At 38.8% G+C, this 25,307-nt stretch overlaps 1 protein-coding gene and 1 non-coding gene across 5 annotated transcripts in view; one reads left to right on the top strand and one right to left on the bottom strand.

Annotated features, from left to right (window-relative positions):
- Positions 1–25,307, top strand: part of Arhgef28 (Rho guanine nucleotide exchange factor 28) — a 306,403-nt gene that overhangs the window by 115,342 nt on the left and 165,754 nt on the right. For all 4 annotated transcript variants that reach the window (XM_071612505.1, XM_071612508.1, XM_071612507.1 and 1 more), the window contains exons 3-4: positions 7,326–7,473; positions 10,487–10,780. In XM_071612505.1, coding sequence (XP_071468606.1) covers positions 7,326–7,473; positions 10,487–10,780 — 442 coding nt within the window. The remainder of the gene's footprint in view (positions 1–7,325; positions 7,474–10,486; positions 10,781–25,307) is intronic.
- LOC114086664 (U6 spliceosomal RNA) lies at positions 184–285 on the bottom strand. Its single transcript, XR_003581664.2, has one exon. It is a non-coding gene; the product is annotated as a U6 spliceosomal RNA (small nuclear RNA).

Here is a 25,307-nt window from a genome sequence, read left to right on the forward strand (position 1 = left end):
TGTCCAACTGTTATATAAAAAGGTGGCTATTGTCATTAAAAAGCATTTGTTAAGTTTCCATTTTTATCTGTTACTATAAAAGCCAGAATTATAAATTGTGAATTTTTGTATGCCTCTGAGACTGTGATGAAGCCTGTAAATCTTTTCTTAACATGAACACATATACACAGAAACAATTTTGCTAATAATTTTTTTTTTCAAAATATGAAACACTTATGCATAGAGGCCATGCTAATCTTCTCTGTATTATTCCAATTTTAGTATATGTGCTACCAAAGCAAGCACTAGTTTTGCTAATAATTTTAAAAGGTGCTCATACTACCTGAAATGCATTTATGGATTCTTCCCATGACACCAGATTAAGAAAACCCACATAATTGGGAGAATACCTGTAATTCCAGAGGCTCAAGAGGCTGAGGCAGGAGGATTGCAAATTCAGCAACTCAGCAAGGCTCTAGGCTGCTTAGCAAGATCCTGTCTCTAAATAAAACATAAAAATGCAGTTCAAAGGTTAAGTGTCCCTGAGTTCAATCTGCAATACCAACCAACCAACCAACAAAAAACCCACTATAAAAAGATGTACTACTTTTTCTCATTGTCTAATTTGAAAATACATTATTCTTACTAGATATTTTTGAAACTCACAGCTAAGGTTGTTGTCTAGCAAACAGCATTGTTATTAATAAAGAATAACTATGTACAGATTCATGGCCTGCAGTGGGTGAGAGGGAAGAGAGGGTGGGGGGAGGGAGAGGATATTAGTGCAAGAATGCTCAGTGATTAGGTTAATGCAGCTACTCTTTTACTCAGGGTACTAGAGACAGAGATTGGTGAACAAGTCCTTGGAACATGCAAATTAGCATCTATGACTGTTTCTACTGCATATGCTGTCTAAACAGGAGTTACGTTTGTTGGAAGAGATAGCTTAAGTTGAAAACCACATAATACATTTCAAATTCTTTTGGAAAAATAATCCATAGATGTCCTAGCATTTTAGCAGAAGGATACGTCTTTGAGAATAATTATCCATGGAATCTATAAGTAGTATTTGTCTAGAAGGATATTGATGGAAAAGATACGTTGATTTAATTCACCTAATTTTTTGTGTTTATATCGAAGTCTATTTAATAGGATTACAGTTCATCTTTCCTATTCCACATTTGTTGTTACCATTTTCTATGTTGCTTGGCCTTGAGAGCAAGATGGAGTACACAGGAATATAGATGAGGGTCTCACAGGAGTAGAGCTGAGTGGTTTTTACCCAAGCATGAGTGGGTAAAAAGTGATATACCTTCACTATTCAAAGGGAAAAAGGGGTGATCTGACATTGGTTCCAGCTGGTTTACTTGGGAAAGTGAAAATTTTGACCCATCAAAGGTAAAGCTTATACAGGTGAACTCAGAAGTGAAAAAGAAGAGGAGGGAAGAGTAGAATGCTTTAAATTGAAGTTTGACTTGCCCACTATCAAATATATACACCATTTAGTAACAGATTTTTTTAAAAGTGTGCAAATAATTTCATTGGCAACTGAAAGAAATGAATTAAATCAGCAAGGAATGGTTTATTATCTAACACAGGAAATACTACAAAAATAGTTTTGACAAGGTTGAGATGAAAATGGTACACATGATCGGCACACGAGATAATGAGAATTGATACAACAGTTTTGGATAGCAGTTTGGCTGCTTGTGACAATTTATTCACATTCTTGGATTTATTTCTGGAATTTACTTTAAACTAGTAACTTGAAGAATAAAAATGCACATGAAATTGTTTATTATGATATTGTTTATAAAGTTAAAAAAGAAATACACTTAATGTACAACACTAGAAGAATGTTTAATTACAGAATTATGGAATATCAAATACTTAATGGATGCAAATAGAAAAGTGTCAACAACTGTAACAATGTGGAAATTTTTTTTTAGATTTGGGATGTGTCTATTTAGATATTTTTCTTAAATAGCATATTTATATTTTATAGAAAAATAGAGAAAAATTTTCAACCAAAAGTGAAGGGGGAAGAAAAGTAATTTTGATAAAAGAGAGGAAATCTTAGCAGTGCATGTACTTCTTCTGTGAGGAATATCTGTGCCTAGGGACAAAGCCAGTAAGACCATAGGAAAATGAAAAGGAGTTTGTACTCTTCATTTTCATGTGTCTGAAATTTAGATATCTGTAATCACCATCATTTTGTTTGATAATGAAGACTTTAAATGGTCTTCTAGTTTCATGCTCTTATGAATTTTGTGTATTAAATATTGAATTAATTAGAAATTTAGTTATGGGATAGTGCCGCAGCCCGGCTGGCTGGGCAAAATAACCGGGGGGTGACGAACGACTTGTGTTGATTGATACAGCAGGAGTAGGAGCCGTTTATTGAAGGACAGGAGCAGTATTTATACATTCCACACAGCTTATCTAATTAGCATAAACTAGATACATCAGTCAACCAATAAGGAATCTCCACACTTAATAGCTCGCTTTTGTTACTTCTCAAACCACTCCCTCTGGCATTTTGCCAGGCACCATCCAGACTTGTTTATGAACTCTAACATTTCTCTGGCAAAATGCCAGGTGTTATTTTGACTTGTTTACAGACTCTAACATTTCCCCCTTTTGTTTAATTTAAATAACGACCATAGTGGTTTTTACAGAAACACCATAAATAACCTGCTACAAACAGAAAGGGAGGATACAAAATGCCACAATACCAAGCCAATTGATGGCTCCATGCAAGAAGCCCTTGGAAAAATTATACCAGCAATGACAGCGTTAGCAAACATACCGAGTTACAATTTGTTGTAGATTACCGTTTGTTGTCTCAGTCCAGATAAAGCAGTGTCTCTTACACAGTCCAGGTAAATCACAGTCCAGGTAAGTTCTGCAGGCAGCTAGTTTAAATCACAGTCCAGGTAAGTTCTGCAGGCAGCTAGCTTAAATCACAGTCCAGGTAAGTTCTGCAGGCAGCTAGCTTAAATCACAGTCCAGGTAAGTTCTGCAGGCAGCTAGCTTGATCCGAAGTCTCATCCGTTTCTCAGCCGAAATCTCGTCTGGTTCTCAGCAACACTGGAAATTCTTCCACCTTCGTCTTCACTGGCACTGGAACGAAGGCAGGAACTCCGGATGGCTAAAGAAAATCCTGTAGCATTCTACTAAGAAAACAACCTTCTGAACAATTTAGCACATTATCTCAAGGTTTTTTTGCATTTGAAATAAGCCTTAATAGTGCTCATTACTCATTAGCTTCCAGGTATGGGAGAACCATTGTAGCTTAGTTATTGGCATTGAAAATGAGCAAACATCAGGGACGCTGGTAGCGTCTTCTGCTGGCTGTAGCATCCGGGTAGTCCCAGATCGCCCTGGGGAGGGTCCCGGACTCAAACTGCTACTGGGCACAGGGAGCAAGAGCCTGCGAGACTGTGCCTCCAGGTCAGGTCTAGATTTGGGTTTGGGCTCTCGGTAGTAGAAGAGCCGGCTCCCCGGCCAGGAGGCAGGGAAGGGCCAGTCGCCCCCGCCTCTTGGAAAATCCTTGCTGCGCTGTGACCGGCTTGCACACTTGGCAGCCGCCTCTCCGCTTCACGCACCCTCCGGTAACGAAAAGTATTTAGTAATAGCCTTTTGCTGCAACTTTTTTCCTGATAATCCTTCCTCCTCTGATAATCTTTCTTCTTCTGAACTTTCTGTTTCTTTCTGACTAGAGTTCCTGGGCTTCTATCAACACACGCCCTAACTATTCTTGGTTCCACTGGGGTGCCTTCTTCCCTTAGTAATTTACTTCTCACCCCTTCCATATTTTCATCATAAAGACAATACAATACACTGAGACAAAACAAGACACAAACATACTGTATCAATCTTCTCCATTTTCTGGAAATGGTCATTTTTCCTCTCGTCCTATCTGTCTAGGGACGAGCAGATTTGCTCCCTTCCTATCTATGGACGGGCAGCTTTTTTTCGTCACTTACCCCCGAGTGTCCCGGGGCTCCCGGTACGGGCCACCATCTGCCGCAGCCCGGCTGGCTGGGCAAAATAACCGGGGGGTGACGAACGACTTGTGTTGATTGATACAGCAGGAGTAGGAGCCGTTTATTGAAGGACAGGAGCAGTATTTATACATTCCACACAGCTTATCTAATTAGCATAAACTAGATACATCAGTCAACCAATAAGGAATCTCCACACTTAATAGCTCGCTTTTGTTACTTCTCAAACCACTCCCTCTGGCATTTTGCCAGGCACCATCCAGACTTGTTTATGAACTCTAACATTTCTCTGGCAAAATGCCAGGTGTTATTTTGACTTGTTTACAGACTCTAACAGGATAGGAAGCATGTTTTCACTCCCAGTGGAGAGCTGTTGTACCCAAACCATTTATTAAGTAGACCATTCTTAACTCACTGATTTGAAATGCCATCTTGATTATGTAATTTCCATGGGCACATGTGTCTGTCTCTGCACTCTACTTTGGGATCTGTCTCTACATACTCTTCATATTACCTGGGTTTTATTCTATATTTTGCTATGTCATAGGGCAAACTCTGAGCCCTTCATTCACAGCCTAAATATTATTCTATCTCAAACTTTTGTTTCTATTCTTATGTATTTACTCTTCCAAATAAACTTTAGAACAAGCTTATTCTGGAATTTTGATTTTGATTGTTGCACATTACATTTATAAATTAATTTTAGAGATTTTTTTCTTAGTATGCCTCTTCTTGTGTCCAGAAGTTTCAGTGAGCTATTTCAGAGTTTGCATTTAGAATGTAATTGATAGAAAGGTGATAACACATCTCTGTTACCTCTGTTCAGATGTGGAGTGATTCTGATGTTGATGCTAACAAATTAGGAAAGTTTGTCATTTTCAATTGCCCAAAGCAAAGAATGCAATTGAATCCAGATGGGAAAGTGAAAGAGGTACCCTGGAATCTGTATGTTAGAATTTGTCTTTATCATGTATGAAACAAGTGGCCTTATAAGAAGAGCAGCAGATTTTCAGGGGCCACCGTGATTAGAAAGACCCCGGTCTTAGCCAAAATCTGGTACCTGTGGCTGATTAATCACTGCTCTGATTGCTCAACATATTCTTTCCATGTTCCTGAGATCCTCCAGGGAGCTTCATGTACAGTCCACCTTCTACATGCCATATGAATGGCCTTTCCTAAATGCAGATGTTCTTGTTCTATCATCTTCATATTTTCTTTCTCTGGCTTCCTCTCCTGACTCCCCTTCTATCTCATGGGCTACCTCTATTGGTTTCTGATCATCCCCTTTCTTTCCACTCCCATAGTATCTTTGTCTTTCTGGTGTCCTTGTGATTATTAAAAAGGGACTCCTTTTATTGCTGATATCGTACTTAGTGCTAGGATTTGTGGACATCTCTCTTTAATGGGCCTGTCTCACTTCTGACATGAGTGTTATTTATCTTCTTTCCTGACATAAGCATGATGTCATTGAAAGAGGGCTACCATGAAGTGCAAGACCATACTGTTAGGGGGACAGTATACTGCATTAGAAAAGGGTTATAATTAAATGCTTTCCTAAGTGGTAGTCCTTGTTCACCCAACCAAGCAAAATAGTAACATGACCACTGTTTGGAATAGATGCAGATTAGATATTCTTGTGATCTGAGAAAATCTTTGATCTATTTATACAATCTGTTTTCTATTTTAAAAAAAAAAAGAACATGAAGAGGTCAGGTCAGATTCTGTCCATGGATTATTAACAATCCCTTTAGTAACCAAGAACATGACTATAGCAATTTGTTCTTCCGTTTTTAGGAAATGGAATTTCATCTCAGTTTCCTGTCGCTCATGTTAGATATTTGTTATTGGTTTTTTTTTTTTTCCTTTTCAGATCTCCTTCCTGAACTTTTTTTTGAAGCTATTGTATGATAGACTTTTCTTGTTGTGTTACTTTCTTTCACTTGTGTTTGTGCATGCATGCCCTATGCAGACAAAAGACAATTCAAAATTGTGAACTGGTGATGTTTTTTGTTTTTTCAGAACTCCACAATTGGTGTTCACCCCAAGTTATAATTTCAGATAACTTTATGTATGTTGGATGGATTCAAACCACTATGAAAACATAGCTTTTTTATTTAAAAAAATTTAGATCAAATAACAGTGTGGCAACTGAAAGGAGGAGCCCTGCACAAATCTTGCTTTTGTTCCTGATTCACTTGATTCTTTAGCATCCTGGAGTGTCATGCTGCTATACAGACTGTCAGTCTGATACCCATCAAAGGCAAACAGATGTCCAGGAGACTGCATAGGTGTTTCTCTGCTCAGTTTTCTTTCCTATCTCAGGGTGAGAATCTCCTGGAGGATGGGTTTGGTTTGCTCTGGTTGAGCACACAGAAGCCCAGATGCTTCTCCACACTAGGCGAGCTCTGGAGGCCCTCCAAGGTGGGCGACCTTTCCAGCCCCCACTTTCCACTTCCTTGCCACTCCCACGGGCTGGGCGGAATGCTCCCTCTCCCTGGAGGCCCCACTCCACACTGCCTTTTTGTGTTTGGGGTAGGGAGTGTCATGAATCCTTCTAAGTCTCCTGGGAAGATCTGGTGGGCTTTTCCATCACTGCATCCCACTGGGGGGCAGCTCTGATGATTTAGCACCATGCCCAAAGCCACTGCAGGATCATATACTCAAGACCTCTAGCTGCCACCTCAGTTCCTTTGGACACTTGTCCTCAGATTGTGCCTCCATGGGACAGGGTGCTTTGCAGGCTTTGTGCCAACCAGGAGCTCTTGAGAGAAACTGTAAGGCCAGGTTGGTTGAGAAAGGGGACTTGGAAATCCCTTCGAGAAGATAAATAGCGAATGGAACTGGCATATCAAGTGTGGGAGCCAGTTGTCCTGTTTGTTTGGCAATGTTTGTGAACATTGAAGGTTCTTGCCACCTACAAGGCAAAGCCAGGGCTAATGACAATTATCATGAACCTTTGTACTAATATTGGCATTTCAGGTACAGGATGAAAATTAATACAAGCAATGATGTTTGGCAGGTAAGAGTTCAAAGTAAAAGACAATGAAATATCACATTCCCACATCTAGTAAATTAAAAAAAAAAATCCTTCCCTATGTCCTGAACTTCTTTACCTTTCCTGAACAGACTAGCTCTTACCTCGATTCCAAATATAACAGGAAGCATCTTCCCCAATGTCACAAAATGTTGTTGTTGGAAAGGTGGATTCATGATATTTGAGCTCACTCATACAAAGTGAATATAACAAATGACAATGTTTTGGATGTGCGCCCTTTTGTTGTGGTTTCTTAGAGCCAGGACAAGGAAGTGTAATGATGCCCCAACTTATTTATCTTTCAGGGGCAGATGACAGTCTATGCAAAGTTTGGCAAAAATGTTTATCTTCCCGAAGATGCTGAGTTTTACTTTATTTATGATGGATCTCATCAGAGACACATTGTGATCGCAGAGCGCATCGAGGATAACATTCTCCAATCCAGAATTCCAGGTGAGCAGCCTCTTTGTTGCATGATTGGGAACTCTGTTAGCAGTCATCTTCCCTCCAGAGTTCTAGGCCGGGAGAAAACCAGAAGGGAAAGGAAAACAGTGCTCTGAGGCTGTGCCTGGGTGTGTACAGACGGGTACCATCAGGAAGAAAACTTGCACTGTGTTCTCTCTCATGGGAGGGTTTTCCTGCTTCATCTGCAGCTACATTTGGAGTCTTGACTTAGTCCTTGACTAGCAGGCTCATCCTGCTGGCTGCACCATGCTCTTATGATTGGGTGTACTTTGGATGCAGCCAAACGGAGGAAACACTATACCCTAAGTATCACATCCTCAAGTCCTAGGGTTCAATGCCAGGGTTGGCTCAGGAAGAACTGGCACTGATGAAGTTTGTCTTCAGCCTCCTTCCTCATTCCCCTGTGTCAGCCTGGCAGCTCCAGGTTCACCTCTCCCCTGCCTTGCTCCCTTTGCTGGCTGGGGTTCTGTATCCATTCAGAATTCTCCTTAATGATCTTAGGCTCCAGAACTTTCTCTCCCCACCATCAAAGTGTTCCCATTTTGAAACCTGTTATTCTCCTTCAAATGCCCTGGTGACATGTGACAAGTTGATATACCTTACATTAAGAGTAATATATCTTACATAATAGAAATTAATGTATCTTATTTATTTTATATAGAGTTAATCTGGTATTATGAATTAACAACCCTTATCAGATATATTTGTTTTGCATTTTCAATATGATGTAGCTCATGCATCTATCAAGCTTTAATCTAAAGGTGGAATTTAAATGTCATCACCTGCAAGGAGAGGTAATAGTTTTTGTTTTTTTTTCCCATTATTCTGTTGATTTTTTTCCTTAATCATGGGCCTTTCAGGCCCTCTTAAGTTGTAGCACATACATGATCTTCAATTTTTCTTATAGGTAAGATTGGCCTCATTCTTTTGATTTATTTATTTTTTTTTTTAGTTGTAGGTGGACACAATACCTTTATTTTACTTATTTATTTTTATGTGGTGCTGAAGATCAAACCCAGTGCCTCACATGTGCTAGGCAAGCACTCTACCACTGAGCTAAAGCCCCAGCCCCTGGCCTTATTCTTAAAGAAAATATGTTCCTAAGCACTTATGTAGTATATCAGCTGCATGTGGAAATAGATTTTGTAGTGAATATGCAAACAACACAGATATAGTGAAAATTGTAGAGAAGTATAAATACTTTTCAATCCTGCTTGGTCTTAGTCATTGGAGACCATCTCTGTGACTGTGGGCAATATTAAGCACCTTGCTCTCCCGCTCCAGTAACCCTCGTCCTTACAAGAAGAAAAAAAAAATCAAACTTAATTAGTGGCAGATAGTTACTTTGCCTGTTGGTCCTTTTTCTCTCTGTCTTTGTGCTCTGATGTCTTTCTTACCTTTAGTTTCCTCCCTTTTTTCTTAGCTTTCTCTTTTATTAAGCCTCTTATAGAGAAAAAATAGAAATAATTAACTAAAATGCCCCTCCCAATATCAGAACTTTCCGTTTTGTCTTTTTCTTTGCTTACATGTAGGGGCCATTGTCCTTCCCCTCCTGTCTTAAAGAAAGTCTTTCTGATTATAATGTGGCCTCCTTAAAGTAAGGGTCCTTAACTTCATTTTAAGATTCCCTAGAGATGAGCAGTCTTTATTTCTGATCCTTACATTTGGCTGGCTACAGGTTTAGTAGGGTAACCTTCACAAACATGAAGAACAGGTTTCTGTAGTATATATTGGATATTTGCAGTCTAGTGGTGGCGGGTACATTCTATACCTCCCCTTTTAAAGGGTTAGTGTGAGGCTGGAAGTAACTCTCTAGTAAACTTCAGATACTCTTGATCCTGGAGTCCTGGTAGAATAGCATCTGAGGAAAGCTTTGCAGAATAAGGCAGAGCCATTTGCTTGGGGACAGGAGGACCTCATGGGCCAGCGGTAGCTGAATGGCTTCTGTGTCAGCCGTGATTATCATGGTTACAGTGGTTTGCTGCTACTAATTCCTGGAAAATCTGCCAAAGGCAACAGAAAAATGTACTTTAGTAGGAGTTCACCAACTTTGGCAAAAGTTGAGAGTGAGGCAAAGAAGAGGAGTATAAGGAGGGGCTTGGTAACTACCCCTACCAGTATTAAGAACTGAGAAGATAGTTATCAGAGGATCAGAGGAGCTATTATCAGAAGTCAAGGGGAAGGCACCAAAGAACATACATATATTTCTGTTGAATATGTTCATATCAATGTGTGCATGTGTTTTTAGTATTCTTTTCTTGGGTTTTTTTTTTTTTTTTCTTTTTGGTACTGGGGATTAAACTCGGGGGAGGAGGGGCTTATCTACTGAGCCACATTCCAAGCCCTTTTTTGTGTTTTTAATTTAGAAATAGGATCTTGATTGCTAAGTTGCTTAGAGTCTTGCTAAATTGCTGAGTCTGGCTTTAAACTCGCAATTCTCCTTCCTTACCCTCCTGAGTCACTGGGATTACAGGTGTGCACTACCACACTTGGACTGTTTAGTATTCTTAACCCTTCCCAACTCACATTCAAAGGAGTGCCATGGAATTAGGATGAATGTGTGTAATTTTGTGATGCTATCTTACAAAATTCTCATCTAAATAAATAGGTAAAAATATATGACGCTGGAGGAAATGTCAGAGAGGAAAATAGCTCATGTAGCTGGATGTGTGCAGTTTGATGGGAGTGGGTACATTCAAGGTGGCAGAATTGAACTCAGGGGGCTGGGGTGGAGGTAAGAGGTGAAGACAGGCAAATAAGTGTGCTTGGTCACGAGAGAAGAATAGACCCTAAGCTCATAAAAGAGAGCTTTAAAATCAGTAGTCACTAAAAGAGGATGGTGTCAGCTTTAACTTGACTGCCACACAGGTGTGGCAGTGTTTAAAGACTGGCAGGCTCTCCGTTCTGCCTGTCTTCCTGCCAGTGCTGCTGAGCTAGCTTGAGGCCACTGGGAGAGTCTTCTGCAGACTTGGGCTGAGCTGTTCACTGTCTTGTCGTCCAGGCCACCGGCTTCAGGAGACGGTGACGGTGTCTGTGTGCCTCTGCTCAGAAGGCTACTCCCCGGTGACCATGGGCTCTGGCTCAGTGACCTACGTGGACAACATGGCCTGCAGGCTGGCCCGATTGCTGGTTACCCAGGCTGATCGCCTCACAGCCTGTAGCCACCAGAGCCTGCTCACCCCATTTGCCCTGACGGTGGCAGCACTACCTGCTTTGGATGAGGAGCTGGTGCTGGCTCTGACCCAGCTGGAGCTACCTGCAGGTTGGACTGTGTTGGGAAGTTCTTCACTTGAAGGTGGGTCTTCCTCAGAAGATTCAGCTGTGCACACTTTATGTTAAATTGAGAATGTGTCTTATTTACATTAGTTGTCTGTCTTTCTGGGTGGGTTTTTGTGTCCATCTTTTATTGGAGCCTTGCTCTGATGTGGCTGGGTTCCCTGAGGCCCTGAGCCATTCATCTCTGGATGATTGATGTGGCTGTGTCCTTGGGGTTGTTGGGGAGGGGGAGGTGAGGGGGATGGGATGGGACTCAATGGGATGGGACTATTTCTTTATGGCAGGTTCTTGAAGCCAGCTGCTTTGGGTTGTGTCTCCACTTCCCTTGGCAGGTTTTCTTGCCGTGAAAAGGGGACATTGTTGACTTGTTTTCAAATAGGAAACAAGGAAAAAAAAAAAACAAAACCAAAAATACCTCCATGAAGGAGGGACACTAATGCCTTTAGAAGAAATGTGGCCATAAAAGAAATGTCATTGATGAGTTTTGACATCTTTAGACATATCCCTGTCTCCAAGAACATTTGTACTATATTTGTACTCAACATTTTAATTGACATAATTGTTTCTATTTATGGGGTACAGTGTGGTAATTACATATAGGTGTATTGACCAAATCAAGGTAATTAGCATTTCCATTTCCTTAGGCACTGATCATTTTTTTTGTACTATGTTTTTACTAATTTTTGGAGTTACTAAACTCTCTTAATACCAACTATTTGGAATGTGCACGTGAGCAGAACTGTAGATGTTATTAGTCCCAAACTAGGCACACAGGTAAGCTGTTCAATGGATGCCTCTGATGGTGGCTACAAATTACATAATTGTATTGAAAACACAGAAATGTTGTTTTTATTAAACACAACATATATTATTTTTGTTTTCCCTACTCTTCCCATGATTTTAGCTTTGTGGTTAGGTGATGCTGTTTTTAAGAATTTCTGCTTCCTGATAAATGCTAGTTAGGAGTTGCAAGTTGGCTTAAATTTGATCATGGATAAGATTTAATGCGCTACTCTAGGTAAAAGGGTATGATTTTTGTAAACAGGATTGTAGGGCTATAAGCACAACTAGAGAGGTAATTTTTTTTTTTAATCTTTCTATTGGAAGTCTCCTGGGCACTCAAGGATGTTTCTTATTTTTGAAGACCTTGGATGAGAGAAGTCACAGTGTTGTGCCCTGCCTGGATCCTGTGTGCTGCACTTTTCTGTGAGATGTCTGATTGATGTGTACAAAGGGGTGGCTCCCTGAAGGTGTGGGCTTGTGTCTGTTATGCTCTTCATTATCCCCAAGGTCGTAGTGAGGGGACATGATATATGTGGAGGAATTGCAATAGTGACTCTTGAAAGTCTCAGAATAAACTCTTCATATATGTGCATGGCATGTTTGTTATGTAGTAAATAATATGTTATATATATTGATATATTGTTATACATACAATTTATATATGAAATATTTTAATATGCCTTATATACACAATATTTTCTGGCTAAGAAACTTTATTTTCTTAAGCTTCTTGGATTTTTAAAACCTTTCTAACTAGAATATTGGATAGTGTTTTATGTTTTCCAAAGCGCATCCATTTTGACAAAGACAGAAAGCACTGGGATTCTCTACCTGTCACTGTGCTCAAGCCCATGAGTGAAGAGCATCTGTGTTAGTCTGCTTTTTGTAACTGTGACTAAAATACCTGACAACAACATCTTAGAGGAGGAAAAGTTTATTTTGGCTAATAGTTTTAGGGGTCTTAGTCCATAGTTGGCTGACTCCACTGCTCTGGGACCAAGGTAAGGTGGAAGGGCAATGGCAGAGGAAGACTACTTAGCTCATGGCAGCCAGGAATCAGAAAGAGAGCATGCAAGAAGCCGGAGGAAAAAAATATATAATTTCTTACACACACACCAAGTGACAAACCTCCTGCAAGCATGTCCCAGCTGTCATCCAAATTATTAATCCATCCAGTGGATTAATCCTCTAGATTAGTTTATATCTCTTGCAGTCAAATCATTTCATCTCCTGTATTAGCACAGGAGTTTTATGGGGATACCTCATATCCAAACCATAATAGCATCAAAGCTTCAAGGGGCAGAGCTACCATCACAAGCTCCTAGCCCAGCAACCCTATCAGCAGAGCAGTGGGGTGTCTGCAATGGTTCAGTCAGTGTCTCTGCAAAATTGCAAATTGTTAAAGATCATGGAACTTCGTAACTTCACATGAATAGCTTAAATTAAGTGATTCCAAAATGGAATTCAAGTTACTCATTTGCTATATTTGTTTTTCATGTCAAACTTTAGAAATTAAAGATATTATAATGTTTAACATGTGCATTGACAATAGTATGTACACACAATTCTCCATGTTGGGTGTGGATGCTCATGGTTATTTCTGAGAGAGAGTCATAAATGAGTTTGGAGACACTGAGTTGTTAAAAGTAATCTTACTGCCATTTTCATGGGTTTTTAGAGATGCATTCTTAATTACTTTGCCTCTGCCTTTCATGATCTTTGATTTATCCATATCCTTGTATCAGACATATATATGTCACCAAGAGGCGCTTTCTGGCCCTTTCACCAGTATTTATATAGGACAGATATATTTTCATGAGGGAAAAACTGAAGCAAGTCTTTTTCATGGTGAGACATTGTATTGTATAGAAAAACAATTCTACTGTCATAGTTAGTAAAAAGTGCTCTGGAGCCAGGTTTAAGTCCTAAATGTGCTGCTTCCTGGCTATGAGACTTGGAAAGTTACTTTAGTTCTGGTGCCACAAATTTTTAATTCCTAAAATAAGGCACAATAGTATCCAAACGGATTTGCTTATTCTAGTTATTATATTAGATGATATATGGTGAAGTCTGTAGAACCATGTCTAAACATAAAAGTTTGTACTAAAAGTTGGCTTTCTTGTGCTTATGTGAATGGACTTCCATATATATAGGTAGTATATTTTATATATGTGCATGTATATGCATAGAAAGGAAATTATAACTGGTTTGAGCAAGTTGAAAATCCAGCCAAAGGATAAAATCCTACTTTTATAAACAATTACTAAACATTTTTAGGAACTTTTCTAGACTTTCTCTAGCATCAGCGTATAGTACCTGATGTTACACTTCCTGCAGCCTAGACTTGCAGAAGGGCTTCTCCACAACTCACTGTCAAGGGACAGGCTAACACCATGTTTTTAGCTAAGTTTTACTCTGAGGTTTGTGACTGTCCTAGGGGATTTTATTCAGTCTGCCATAGGCTTAAATTTCTGTATCTACAGTTCTGTTATGTGTGTAAGTTATGGATCATATATGGATAATGGCCAATGTTAGATTGGGGGGCCTTAATGGAAGCATTTATCAATCAGGATACTTTTGTCAAAATTATTCCAGTTTTTTTATATATGCACTTTTTATTAATTATTTTAATTAGGTATATATTACAACAGAATGCATTCTGATTCATTTTACACAATTGCAGCCCAAAAATTATTCCAGTTTTTAAAAAGCAAATTGGGCATTTAGACAAATAATTCAAATATCAATTCTTCTATGTTAGTTTTAATTTTTAACTTCAGAAATTCTATTATATACTGGGTGGGGGACCTGGAGTTTTTGTTGCATTGACTGAAACTTAATTGGACATAAATTACTCATTTTATAGTTGGGAATCAACAAGAACACTAGGTGAAGGCCTCATAGAGATGTCCTGTGGCAGCAGGGTTATGTCAGGTTATGATGCACGTGTGACTTCAGGGGACATGTTTTAACTTATTGCCTATTCAAATCCATTTGGTAGGGTAGTACTAATTTTGAACTATTTTGGATTTGTTCTTTATTATTTTTAACTCTCAATTTAGAGTTTTGATCTAACTGGTTTAGGATCTCTAACATACTCAGAATTTTTTTCCCCAACACACGTATTTTATTGGTTTTGGTTGTCTTTGAAGTAGATAAATTATAATAATGAATTGAGAATTAAATTGAGGGATGGGATCTGCTGGAGTTGATAGAGGTGATGGCATCAGACATGGAAAACAGTTTCTTTCCTAATAATTATTTCTTTTTTAAAACTCCATTTTCCATTGATACATAGAAATATAAAAATTGTGCATATTAATGGAGTACCATGTGATGTTTTGATGCATGTATATATTGGGTAGTATTTAAGTTGAGCTAAACATATTTATTTCCTCAAATATCATTTCTTTTTGGTGAAAACTTTCAAAATCCTTTCATCTAGCTTATTGAAATGTATAAGACATTACTGTCATCTGTAGTCACTACAGTACAATAGCACACTATAACATAGTACCCACTGATGAACAATTTCCCTCCTTGCTGTCCTCTGGTAGCCACTAGTCTACTCTCAACTTCTATGAGATCAATGTTCTTAGATTCCACATGTGAGTGAGATCATATGGTATTTGTCTTTCTGTGCCTGGCTTATTTCATTTAACATAATGATCTCTAGTTCCATTTATGTTGCTGAATTTGGCAGGATTTTCTTTTTATGCTTGAAAAGTATTCCATTGTGTATAGGTACCACATTTTCTTTTCCCATTCATCAGTGAATAGGATTGGTTAATTTCTTGGTTATTGTGAATACTGCTGCAATGAACATGGTGCTGCAGATGTCTCTTTGGCATAATGATTTCCTTTCTCTTGGATATATACCCAGTCGTGGGATTGCTTGATCATATGGTAGTTCTGTTTTAATTTTTCTGGAGAATCACTATACTATTCAGTAATTATTAGTACTTATCCAAAAACAGTTTGAAATCTTCACTCTTCACTCTTATGAAAATTATGTGTGTTGTTTCATTTATTTATGATTTCCTTAGGTATAAATAGATATTGCTGGATGAATATGAATTAATTTTGATAATGGCTTTGTCTCTCTTTCGAGACAAACTCTTTTGAGTTTGATTAAAGTCTTACTGTGAAGCATACTGTAATTCCCTTGTATTTTATGATAAATCTCTCATTTATTTTTTTTTTTTCTTTTTTTCCTCTTAGTCATTGAGAGTTATCGGGAAGTCCAGGATCCTGGAGAAGGGCCAGAATCTGAGTGGAGCATTGTATCCCATAAAGAAAAGCAGAGCCTCCTCTTGGCCTGCGTTTTACCCGTCATTAGTCATAAGGCAACTTCATTATGCCTACGAGGGAAGGAAATATCCCAGGTTTTATTTAATTTTAGGCCATCCATAAAACTGGGTTTCTGTTTCATAAAATTAAGCCCATTCCTTCTGTGCAATAGCTTTCATGATAGAAAACTGGCAGGGTCTCAGAGGCTCTCAATTATAGTAAAATATTGAGAAGTAATATAATTACCCCATGAAATTTCACAATTTATCTATTTTGTTTTGGGTTCTTTGCTTCATTTTGGACAGAAATTTTTTCTCAGAGATTGGCATAATGTTGACAATTAGGTTAACTGGGATTAAATATTCTAATGTTTCACATGTTGATACTTACATGACTTTGGACTTGAAAGCCTTCCCTTCCTGTTCAACCACACGATTTCCTTGTATTTGTGCTCCCAGGAGCTTGCAAGGCCTTCCCAGGGGTTGCGGGTGGGGCTGGGTGGGGCTACATATGCCATCTCAAGGCTGATGGCATTACCCTGTGAACTTAGAGACTTTTCTCACAGCCTAAGGAGAGGTAGAGCTTGTCCTGGCCATGCTTTCTGATTAAAGAGTGAAAAAAAGGCATATAAAAATGTCACATAGTCACATGTATTTATACTTACAAACTTGTGTATAGCAAATTCAAGATTTTTTTTTTTCCAGAGTAGATTTTAATTCTAAAAGTGAATTTGGATTTCTGCAGTTTACTAGGTGCAAGTATTTCTTGTGATCAGAGGTCTTCACATAGACCTTCTTGTATTTGTATTGGAGCACATGTGATTCTTGGTTATACCAACCAAAAAACATAACAAAGTTGGTTTTGTAAAGGTGATGCCAGGAATTGAATCTTATTAAAATCTTATAATAAAACAAAGTTTTATCATTCAGGTTACTTTATTCATTCAACATTCCTCCTGCCTTTGTAAGTGATTCTATACAGAGAAGAAATTTTTGATGGTAAGGCAGTTGTGCCTTTGTAATCTTTTGACAGGGCTATCTTGGTCTTAAAGTTAAACACAGCTGATGTATTTAGGGAGTTGGCTTCTCATTCTCTAGATATTTGATTGGAGAATTCTCCCCAAAGAGGAGCAGTTGGTGGAATTGGTAGGATGGGTTAGAGAATTTAATATTTTAATTATTTATTCCAAAGATCAGATTAAGAGTATGCTCCATAATTTGCAAATAACATCATAGATTGAACTTGAATCTAGAAATTAGAAGGATTTATTAGTTGCAGAATATATGTTGTAACAAGAAGTCCAAGTAATGTTTGTTTGTGTAAAAACTAGTCACAGCATAATGAATGGGGACTTAAAGAAAAAGCAGGAATCCTTGTCGTGGACTGCAGGTGTGGTGCACAGTGTGGGTAGTGTAGTGTGAGGCTCTTATAAAGAAGATGGCTGGCATGATGCTTTGGGTCTTTATAATTAGCACCCTTTGAAGAACATTGTTTGCCTTTCTATGTTCCACAACTAATGAGAGGAGAAAAAAAAAAAGAAATGCAGAGATCAGAAGGATTTCAGAAGAAAGTTTATAAGAGTAAGAGTTATTCAACAACTTTTAGGATGTGCCTTGATTGTTTAGTGTTCATGTGGGGAATTTAAAGAGCAATTTTGATATTGTTTATTATTTGCAGGAATAGCTACTAAATAAGAATTAGGAGTTCATTATGAAAGACTTAGGGGGAATGGCCAGTTTTATGTGACATCTACATCTTGCTTCAAGCTGGTCAGAACAATTACCTTCACCCCAGGTACCACAAGAAAGGGAATGTGGGGCCCAGCCGAGTTGACAGAGGAGAGTATCTGTTTCTCTTTCTTGGAATAGAGAAAAGAGATCTGTAGCCAATAGAAGTGAGATTTGTTTAACACTAGAGTTTGAGCTGGATTTGTGTTTTTATTCCTGAATTCAGCCTGCCAGCAGCTGATATAGAAATAAAATAGAGCGAGGCTGAGGAGCAGACCCATAGATAGGCCCCACTTCACTGTTTTCCAAGTCTTATAGACCAAGGAAGGGCGCATTGAGTCATGAGCCTTGCTTGCTGGCCTGCAGACAATGTGACAGGTCAGCTCTGTTATTCTAGCCCAAAGCTTTATACTGGATGGCAACTTTGAAATGACACCAGGTGGAATATCAGTGGGCAGAAAACCCATAAAAGACAGACTTATTTCAAAATATGTGTTTCCAGCTTCTTCTTTTCAGTTTTGAAATTAATGTATAATGGGTAACAACCAATAACAATTACATTTTTTAAGCAATTGCGTGCACATTCATTATTGCTTTCTGGCCTTCTGTCACTTCTGATACTGAGACAAATACCTCCACAACTTTTTTTCTGACATTGTAAGCTGGTAGTGTCTTCCTGGGTTGCTATAGTAACCCACGAGGTGAATACTAATGGTGAGGAGAATGCTTTTGGAATAGATCCCATGGTAAACTAATAAAATTGTTTCACAATACTTAGCTATGTGTATGTATGTCATTTGTGACATTTAAAATCCTTAATTTAAAAATGTTTTCTTTGACTTTTGAGCTTTTAATTAAAAAAAAAATAGGATTTGTGGCAGTGAAGAATGTAATATAGACTTAAATTCCTCCCAAACAGGTGTTTTGCTCCCCTCAAAAATATTAGATTTATTTTTCAGCTTAAGTTGGTACCGCTTATCGAGCACCTTCTCTGTCTAAGGTACAGCATTTTATTTTATTTTTATTTATTTATTTATTTATTTATTTATTTTTTGAGAGAGAGAGAATTTTTTTAATATTTATTTTTTTAGTTTTCGGCAGACACAACATCTTTGTTTGTATGTGTTGCTGAGGATTGAACCCGGGCCACATGCATGCCAGGCGAGCGTGCTACCACTTGAGCCACATCCCCAGCCCAGGTACAGCATTTTAAAGAAGAAACAGCAGCTTAAAACTCTTCCTTAAAAAAGCAAGCTTCCTACTTTTGTCTGGCAACAATAGCCCTTCGGCTGGAATAGGGAATTACACATTTACTCTCACATCTGGGAAATAGAACATAAGGTTGTATTCAGGTCACTTGTCTCTCCCTCAATTATAATTTTCAAGGAAAAAGAATGTAAATGGGAGCTTTTATTTTTAAACACTCTACTGTATTGTGATTCCCAAAGGACTCTGAGCCACAGACATTTTGAAGCTCTCCTCTGGCCAGCCGTGCCCGCTCCCTGCCTGCTGTCTGCTGGGAGCCCTTCAAACATGGCAGGATGCACAGCCAGGTTTTGATGGCACACGGGAGGCTAGAATGGAACTTGAAAATGACAGCAGCCACGCAATCTCCTAGCACTTAATCTGGAAGGAAAAAGTTAAGAGTTTTGCTGTTTTCATAGATTTCTTAATAGGATTTAGATGTTGGCAGTTGTCCTTGTACTATTTTATTTAAAACACATATGACACATGTTTTTCAAAATGACCAATCCAGGAAGGTAAAAAGGCTTGTGGTTGAAGGTGAGTGGGAGAGGCCTGGGAGAAGGGTAGTGCTAGCCAAAAGTGACGTGGACGCCTAGAGAAATGGACAGTGTGTTCTGCTGCATGGCCCCCTTTAATTGTCCCTGGTGACCTTTAAAAGACCTTGTGTTGACTCTTAACTGTGAGCCTCAATGATAGAAACCTTGAGAAATCTTCTGTAATCCCTCTCTCTGTTCCTATAGACCTGCTGTCCCTACCCTTCCTGTACCTATGCTTGTTTTTGCTATGCTGATTTATTTTTATTGGTTGTTCAAAACATTACAATGTTCTTGATATATCATATTTCATACATTTGATTCAAGTGGGTTATGAACTCCCATTTTTACCATGTGTACAGATTGCAGAATCACATTGGTTACACATCCACATTTATACATACTCTGTTGTATTTTGCTGCCTTTCCTATCCCCTAGGGGGAGAGGGGGGGGAGGTGCCCCCCCAGGCGCCAGAGGGCAACACATCAGGCCAACCCTGGAGAAAGGCCTGAACCTGGTTCCTTATGAATGATGCAGCTCTTTCTCCTTTTGCTTATTCCCCACCCCCGCAATTGGTTGATTTATTAATAGTCTATCTTTTTTTGCCCTCTTTTAAAATATATTTAGGGCATTTTTTTTTTAGAGAGAGAGAGAGAGAGAGAGAGAGAGAGAGAGAGAAGAGAGAGAAAGAATTTTTTATTATTTATTTTTTAGTTATTGGCGGACACAACATCTTTGTTTGTATGTGGTGCTGAGGATCGAACCCGGGCCGCACGCATGCTAGGCGAGCGCGCTACCACTGAGCCACAATCCCAGTCCCAGCTATTAGTTCTTTTTTTCTTTTTTTAGAGAGAGAGAGACAGAGAGAGAGAGAGAGAGAGTTATATGTGGTTCTGAGGATCGAACCCGGGCCGCAGGCATGCCAGGTGAGCGCGCTACCGCTTGAGCCACATCCCCAGCCCAGCTTTTAGTTCTTGAATAGATTTTTCTCTACAAGTTCTACCTTATTTCATATCTTCCATCTGCAACTTACAGCTGGAGATATGAAATAAGTGTGGTATTAAATGAATCATTCCATGATTTTTAAAAAAGATGCTTTCCAATTCTTCTAATATGAGTCTTCTAGGTTTCCTTTTAAAACTTTAATATTTATAGTTTTGACTTTTTGCTACTGTTGACTTTAGCGTATGTTTTCTTTGACAAGGATACTGCCATTGATGCTAACTCAAGCCAGCCTTTGCATAAGAGGAGGCATAATTGTTAAGAACTTGAATTTTGGAGGTTGAAATGTCTGGGTACAAATCCTTGATGCTCCATTTATTATCTGAGTGGGCTCGGACAATTGCATGATTGTGTCAAGCCTCAGTTTCTGGTCCTATAAAATGAGGATGATGAAAGAACATACATCATGGAATGGCTGTCAGGATTAAATGAGAGAGAATGCATAGGGAGCACTGAATAAATGTTAGCTCTCTATAGGAACAAGGAATATACAATCATACCATAGTTATTGGCATCTGGTAAGCATGAAGTAACTGTGATTGTGGTGGTTCATTTCTTTGCTTTCATTCATGCATCTAGATTTTTGTTTATCTTTTTTTCCAACCTCCCCAGCCAGTGTGAACTGGCTAAGCAGCTCCTTTTGTACTAGTTTCCTGTGTGGTTGATCCTTCTTAATTTCTTCCCCTCCTCTCACCAGAATATCCTTTGTTGACGGTGCCCTGATGCTGAAGGAGGGGATTAATCTTCCAGGGAGGCTATAGTTCATACCCAAAGAATTTGATATCTTAGTCTGGGACCTTGGACATATTTTAGTCAGCTTTTTTACTGCTGCAACCAGAAGATCTCATAAGAATTATCATAGAGGAGGAAAATTCATTTGGTGCTCATAGTTTCAGAGGTCTCTGTCCATAGGTGGCTGGCTCCATTGCTCTGGGCCTGAAGTGAGGAAGAACATCAGAGTAAAGTGTGTGCAGGAGGAAATCAGCTCAGAACATGGCAGTTGGGAAGCAGAGAAGGGGGGAGAGAGAGAGAGAGAGAGAGAGATCGAGCGAGAAAGTGTGAGGGAGCAAGAGAGATATCTCTCTCTGCTCACCAGGTACCAAATATAAACCCCTGAAGTCATGCCCCTACTGACCTACCTCCTCTAGCCACATCCTACCTGCTTAGGATTACCACCCCATTAATCCCTATCAGTGAATTAATATACTGATGGTGTTATAACTCTTATAATCTGATCTTTTCACCTCGAAATGTTCTTCATCATCTCACACATGAGCTTTTGGGGGACCCCTCATATCTAAAGTATAATAGGACATGAGGCTTGGGCATCCAGTTGCAGGGAAGTGAGTAGACCTGGCTCGGCTGTAGATCAGGACCCGTTTTCTGGTTGTACTTGAATTCCAGTTAGCACTGCAGACTTCAACAGGCCAGTTGCAAGACATAATGAGGCCATGCTTTTTCTGGTTGTCAGTAATACAGTATAACTGCAGGGTATTTTCATTTATCTCCCAAACAAATGAAGGGTCTCTAGAGGGTCAATAGGGAAGGCATCTGAGAACTTCTGCTCTCCTGTGGCATGAGGGAAGACCAGAAGAGTGCCTGCCTGGTGCACAGTAGGCTATCAGCAAATATCTATTGAAGGAATGGTTGGTGGCTGAAATCACAGCCTTGAAGAAATATTAACGAATGAAAGAAAAATGATTGCCCAAGCTGGAAAGGAGGTCTGGCATAATTGCTGCTTAAAAACACCTAATGACTGGCTGCTGCCTGAGGCACGAGATTATAGCATATTTGTTTTAATGGCACATCTGGTATACTGCACTGATGCAATTATAGTGCCTCCCAAACAGGGGGCTAGTTCCCTTCAATTATGCTTTTAAATGGCAACCAGAAGAAAACTGTATTCAAACAGACCACATATCTATTTAGTGACTGTTTATTGTAATTATTATTTTTTTGTATTAAAAAGATCAGATGAGAGTATACAACTGCTAAGTTCCCCTAACTTTGGCTTTCATGGTTCTTGAGGGCCCTGTCCCATATGATATTTTCATTGTGGTCCCCTGACATTCCTGGGTAGCAAGCTGAACAGATATCCCTTCCCTTTTACAGATCAAACAACTTGAAACGTGAGAATTAAATTGTCTCTCCAAAGTGATAGCATGGCAAGTGCCACGCTACAGGTCCAAGTCTTTCAGTCCTTTAATTTGTTCCCTTTCGCACTCTGCATGGTTGTAGCTGAACTCCTCAGACTTTGTGCTAATGCTTGCTTTGTCTTGTTCAATCTGGAAATGACCCCAGAATGTGAAGGCCAAAACTTGGACTGCCATTTGGAATTCTAATAAAGACATTAGTGTTTCAACTGGTTTAGTACTAGTTCCACAGATGAAGTGTAAGTAGCTTGTATGAGAAGCCAGATCAGTTTAGTCTTTTACATTTTTGTCTCGTACATCACAGTGCAAATGTTTTGGAATGCTTGTGTCTGTGATGGGTGTTTTCCCAGATCCTTTTCAGTCAGGGATGGTCATAATCTAAGTGTCTCAAATTCATCTGATGCAGAAAAGAAGTTTCAGGGCGTTCAGCCTGCTTCTGCTATGCTTGCTTCACTCCTCCTTCTACCTCTTTACTTCAGGATCCAGCTGTGCCTGCTATGCTGGTCTTGGGCTCCTTAGAATGTTCTGTTTCCATCTTATAAATAAATGTGTTTCTATTTGTAATTCCTATACCCTGGACTCATTGACCTCCCATCTTCTGCATGGAAGACTGATTTACGTATGCATATTCCAGAGCCCTGAGCAGACTACATAAAAGGAAGGGGCTGGAAGAGTAATCCACTTATTCTCACAAGGATTCTGAAAGTGTCAGAGATTGTGTGTGGCGCCCATGCCAAATTCTTTCTTCTACCTTCCATGCATTTTTCTTTCATTGGCTATACTTTTTGCCCATCAATTTTGGCATTTTATAAACTTTCAAATTATTCTACATGGCATAGGTTAAGTTAATTTTACCTGTAGATCACTTTTCTTATAAGCCAGATATTTTTGTTTACACTCTTTGTATACAAGCCTAGAGTTGAAGTTCAATCGACAGTGATATCCGTAGGCTGAATATTTATTTTGTTTTGAACAAAAGTGAGTTGGCTGTATGCTTCTCAGACAGAGATCATGTCCTTCTTTCTGTATATAGGGCTTGGCACATAAACATGTTCTCATTCAATATTTTTCTCCTGAATGTCTTAGATGCATAAATTGAGGCCCTCATGGTATGTGTGACTTTGGGAATCAGAGTAGAACTTTTTTTAATAAGATTTTTTTATGAATTAAAAAACTATGTTTAAAAAAATTAAATTTATTTTAATTAGTTATTCATGACAGTAGAATGCACTTTGATACATCACATATGATGGAGTATAATTTCTCATTCTTCTGGTGTACATGATGTAGAATCACACTGGTCGTACATTTATATATGTACATAGGGTAATAATGTGTGATTCATCCTACCGTTCTTCCTATACCCATATCCCCTTTCCTCCCTTCAGTCCCCTCTATATAATCTAAAATAACTCTTTTCTTCCCTAGTTCCCCACTGTAAATTAGCATCCACATATTAGAGAAAACATTTGGCTTTTGGTTTTGGGGGGATTGGCTTATTTCACATAGCATGATATTCTCCAGCTCCATCCCATTTACCAGCAAATGCCATAATTTCATTCTTCTTTAAGGCTGATTAATATTCCTAATAGTGTATTTGTGTGTGTGTGTATCACAGTTTCTTTATCCATTCATCTATTGAAGGGCACCTAGGTCGGTTCCATAGTTTAACTATTGTGAATTGAGCTGCTATAAACATTGATGTGGCTTTGTCTCTGTAATATGCTGATTTTAAGTCTTTTGGGTATAAATCAAGAAGTGAGATAGCTGGGTCAGAGGTGGTTCCATTCCAAGTTTCTGAGGAATCTCCATACCTCTTTCCATAATGGTTGCACCAATTTGTATTTCCACTAGCAATGTATGAATGTACCTTTCTCCCCACATCCTCACCAACATTTATTGTTGTTTGTATTCTTGATAGCTGCCATTCTGACTGGAGTGAGATGAAATATTAGAGTAGTTTTGACTTTCATTTCTCTAATTGCTAAAGATGTTGAACATTTTTTCATATATTTGTTGATTGATTGTATTTTTCTTCTATGAAGTGTCTGTTCAATGCTTTAGCCCATTTATAGATTGCATTGGTTTTTTTTTTGGGGGGGGTTAAGTTTTTTGAGTTTTTTATATATTCTGGAGATTAATGTTCTATCTGATGTGCATGTGGTAAAGATTTTCTCCAATTTTGTAGGCTCTCTCTCTCTCTTCACATTATTGATTGTTTCCAAATGTACAAAATAGGAGACATAGGGACAAACCCACATAAATACTGTTATCTCATATTAGACAAAGGTACCAAAAACATTCACTGGAGAAAAGATAGCCTATTCAACAAATGGTGCTTGAAAATTGGAAATCCACATGTAACAAAATGAAATTAAACCCCTGTCTCTCACCCTGCATGAAACTCAACTCAAAGTGGATCAAAAACTTAGGCACTAGACCAGACACCCTGTGCCTAATAAAGGAAAAAGTAGGCCCAAATCTTCACCATGTCGACTTAGGATCTGACTTCCTTAACAAGACTCCTAAGGCACAAGAAGTAAAATTAAGAATCAGTAAATGGGATGGATACAAGTTAAAACACTATGTTTTAGTCTCCCCAAAACTTTATTGGATATGTTTCAATGGCTGCACTCAGAGATATGAAACATTACTAAGCCCTACAAAATAGAAGTACTTCTGAATTAACTTGAGTTTAAAAATATCATTTGCTTGTAGGTTATTGGACTCATCACATTTTAGCTTTAAGATTTTGCTAAATGTCTAACACTGTTTCCTGGCTTAGCAGTAAATAATGTGAATGAAAGATAACT

This window comes from Marmota flaviventris, chromosome 5, assembly GCF_047511675.1.
Source record: "Marmota flaviventris isolate mMarFla1 chromosome 5, mMarFla1.hap1, whole genome shotgun sequence".
Classification (NCBI taxonomy): Eukaryota; Metazoa; Chordata; class Mammalia; order Rodentia; family Sciuridae; genus Marmota; species Marmota flaviventris.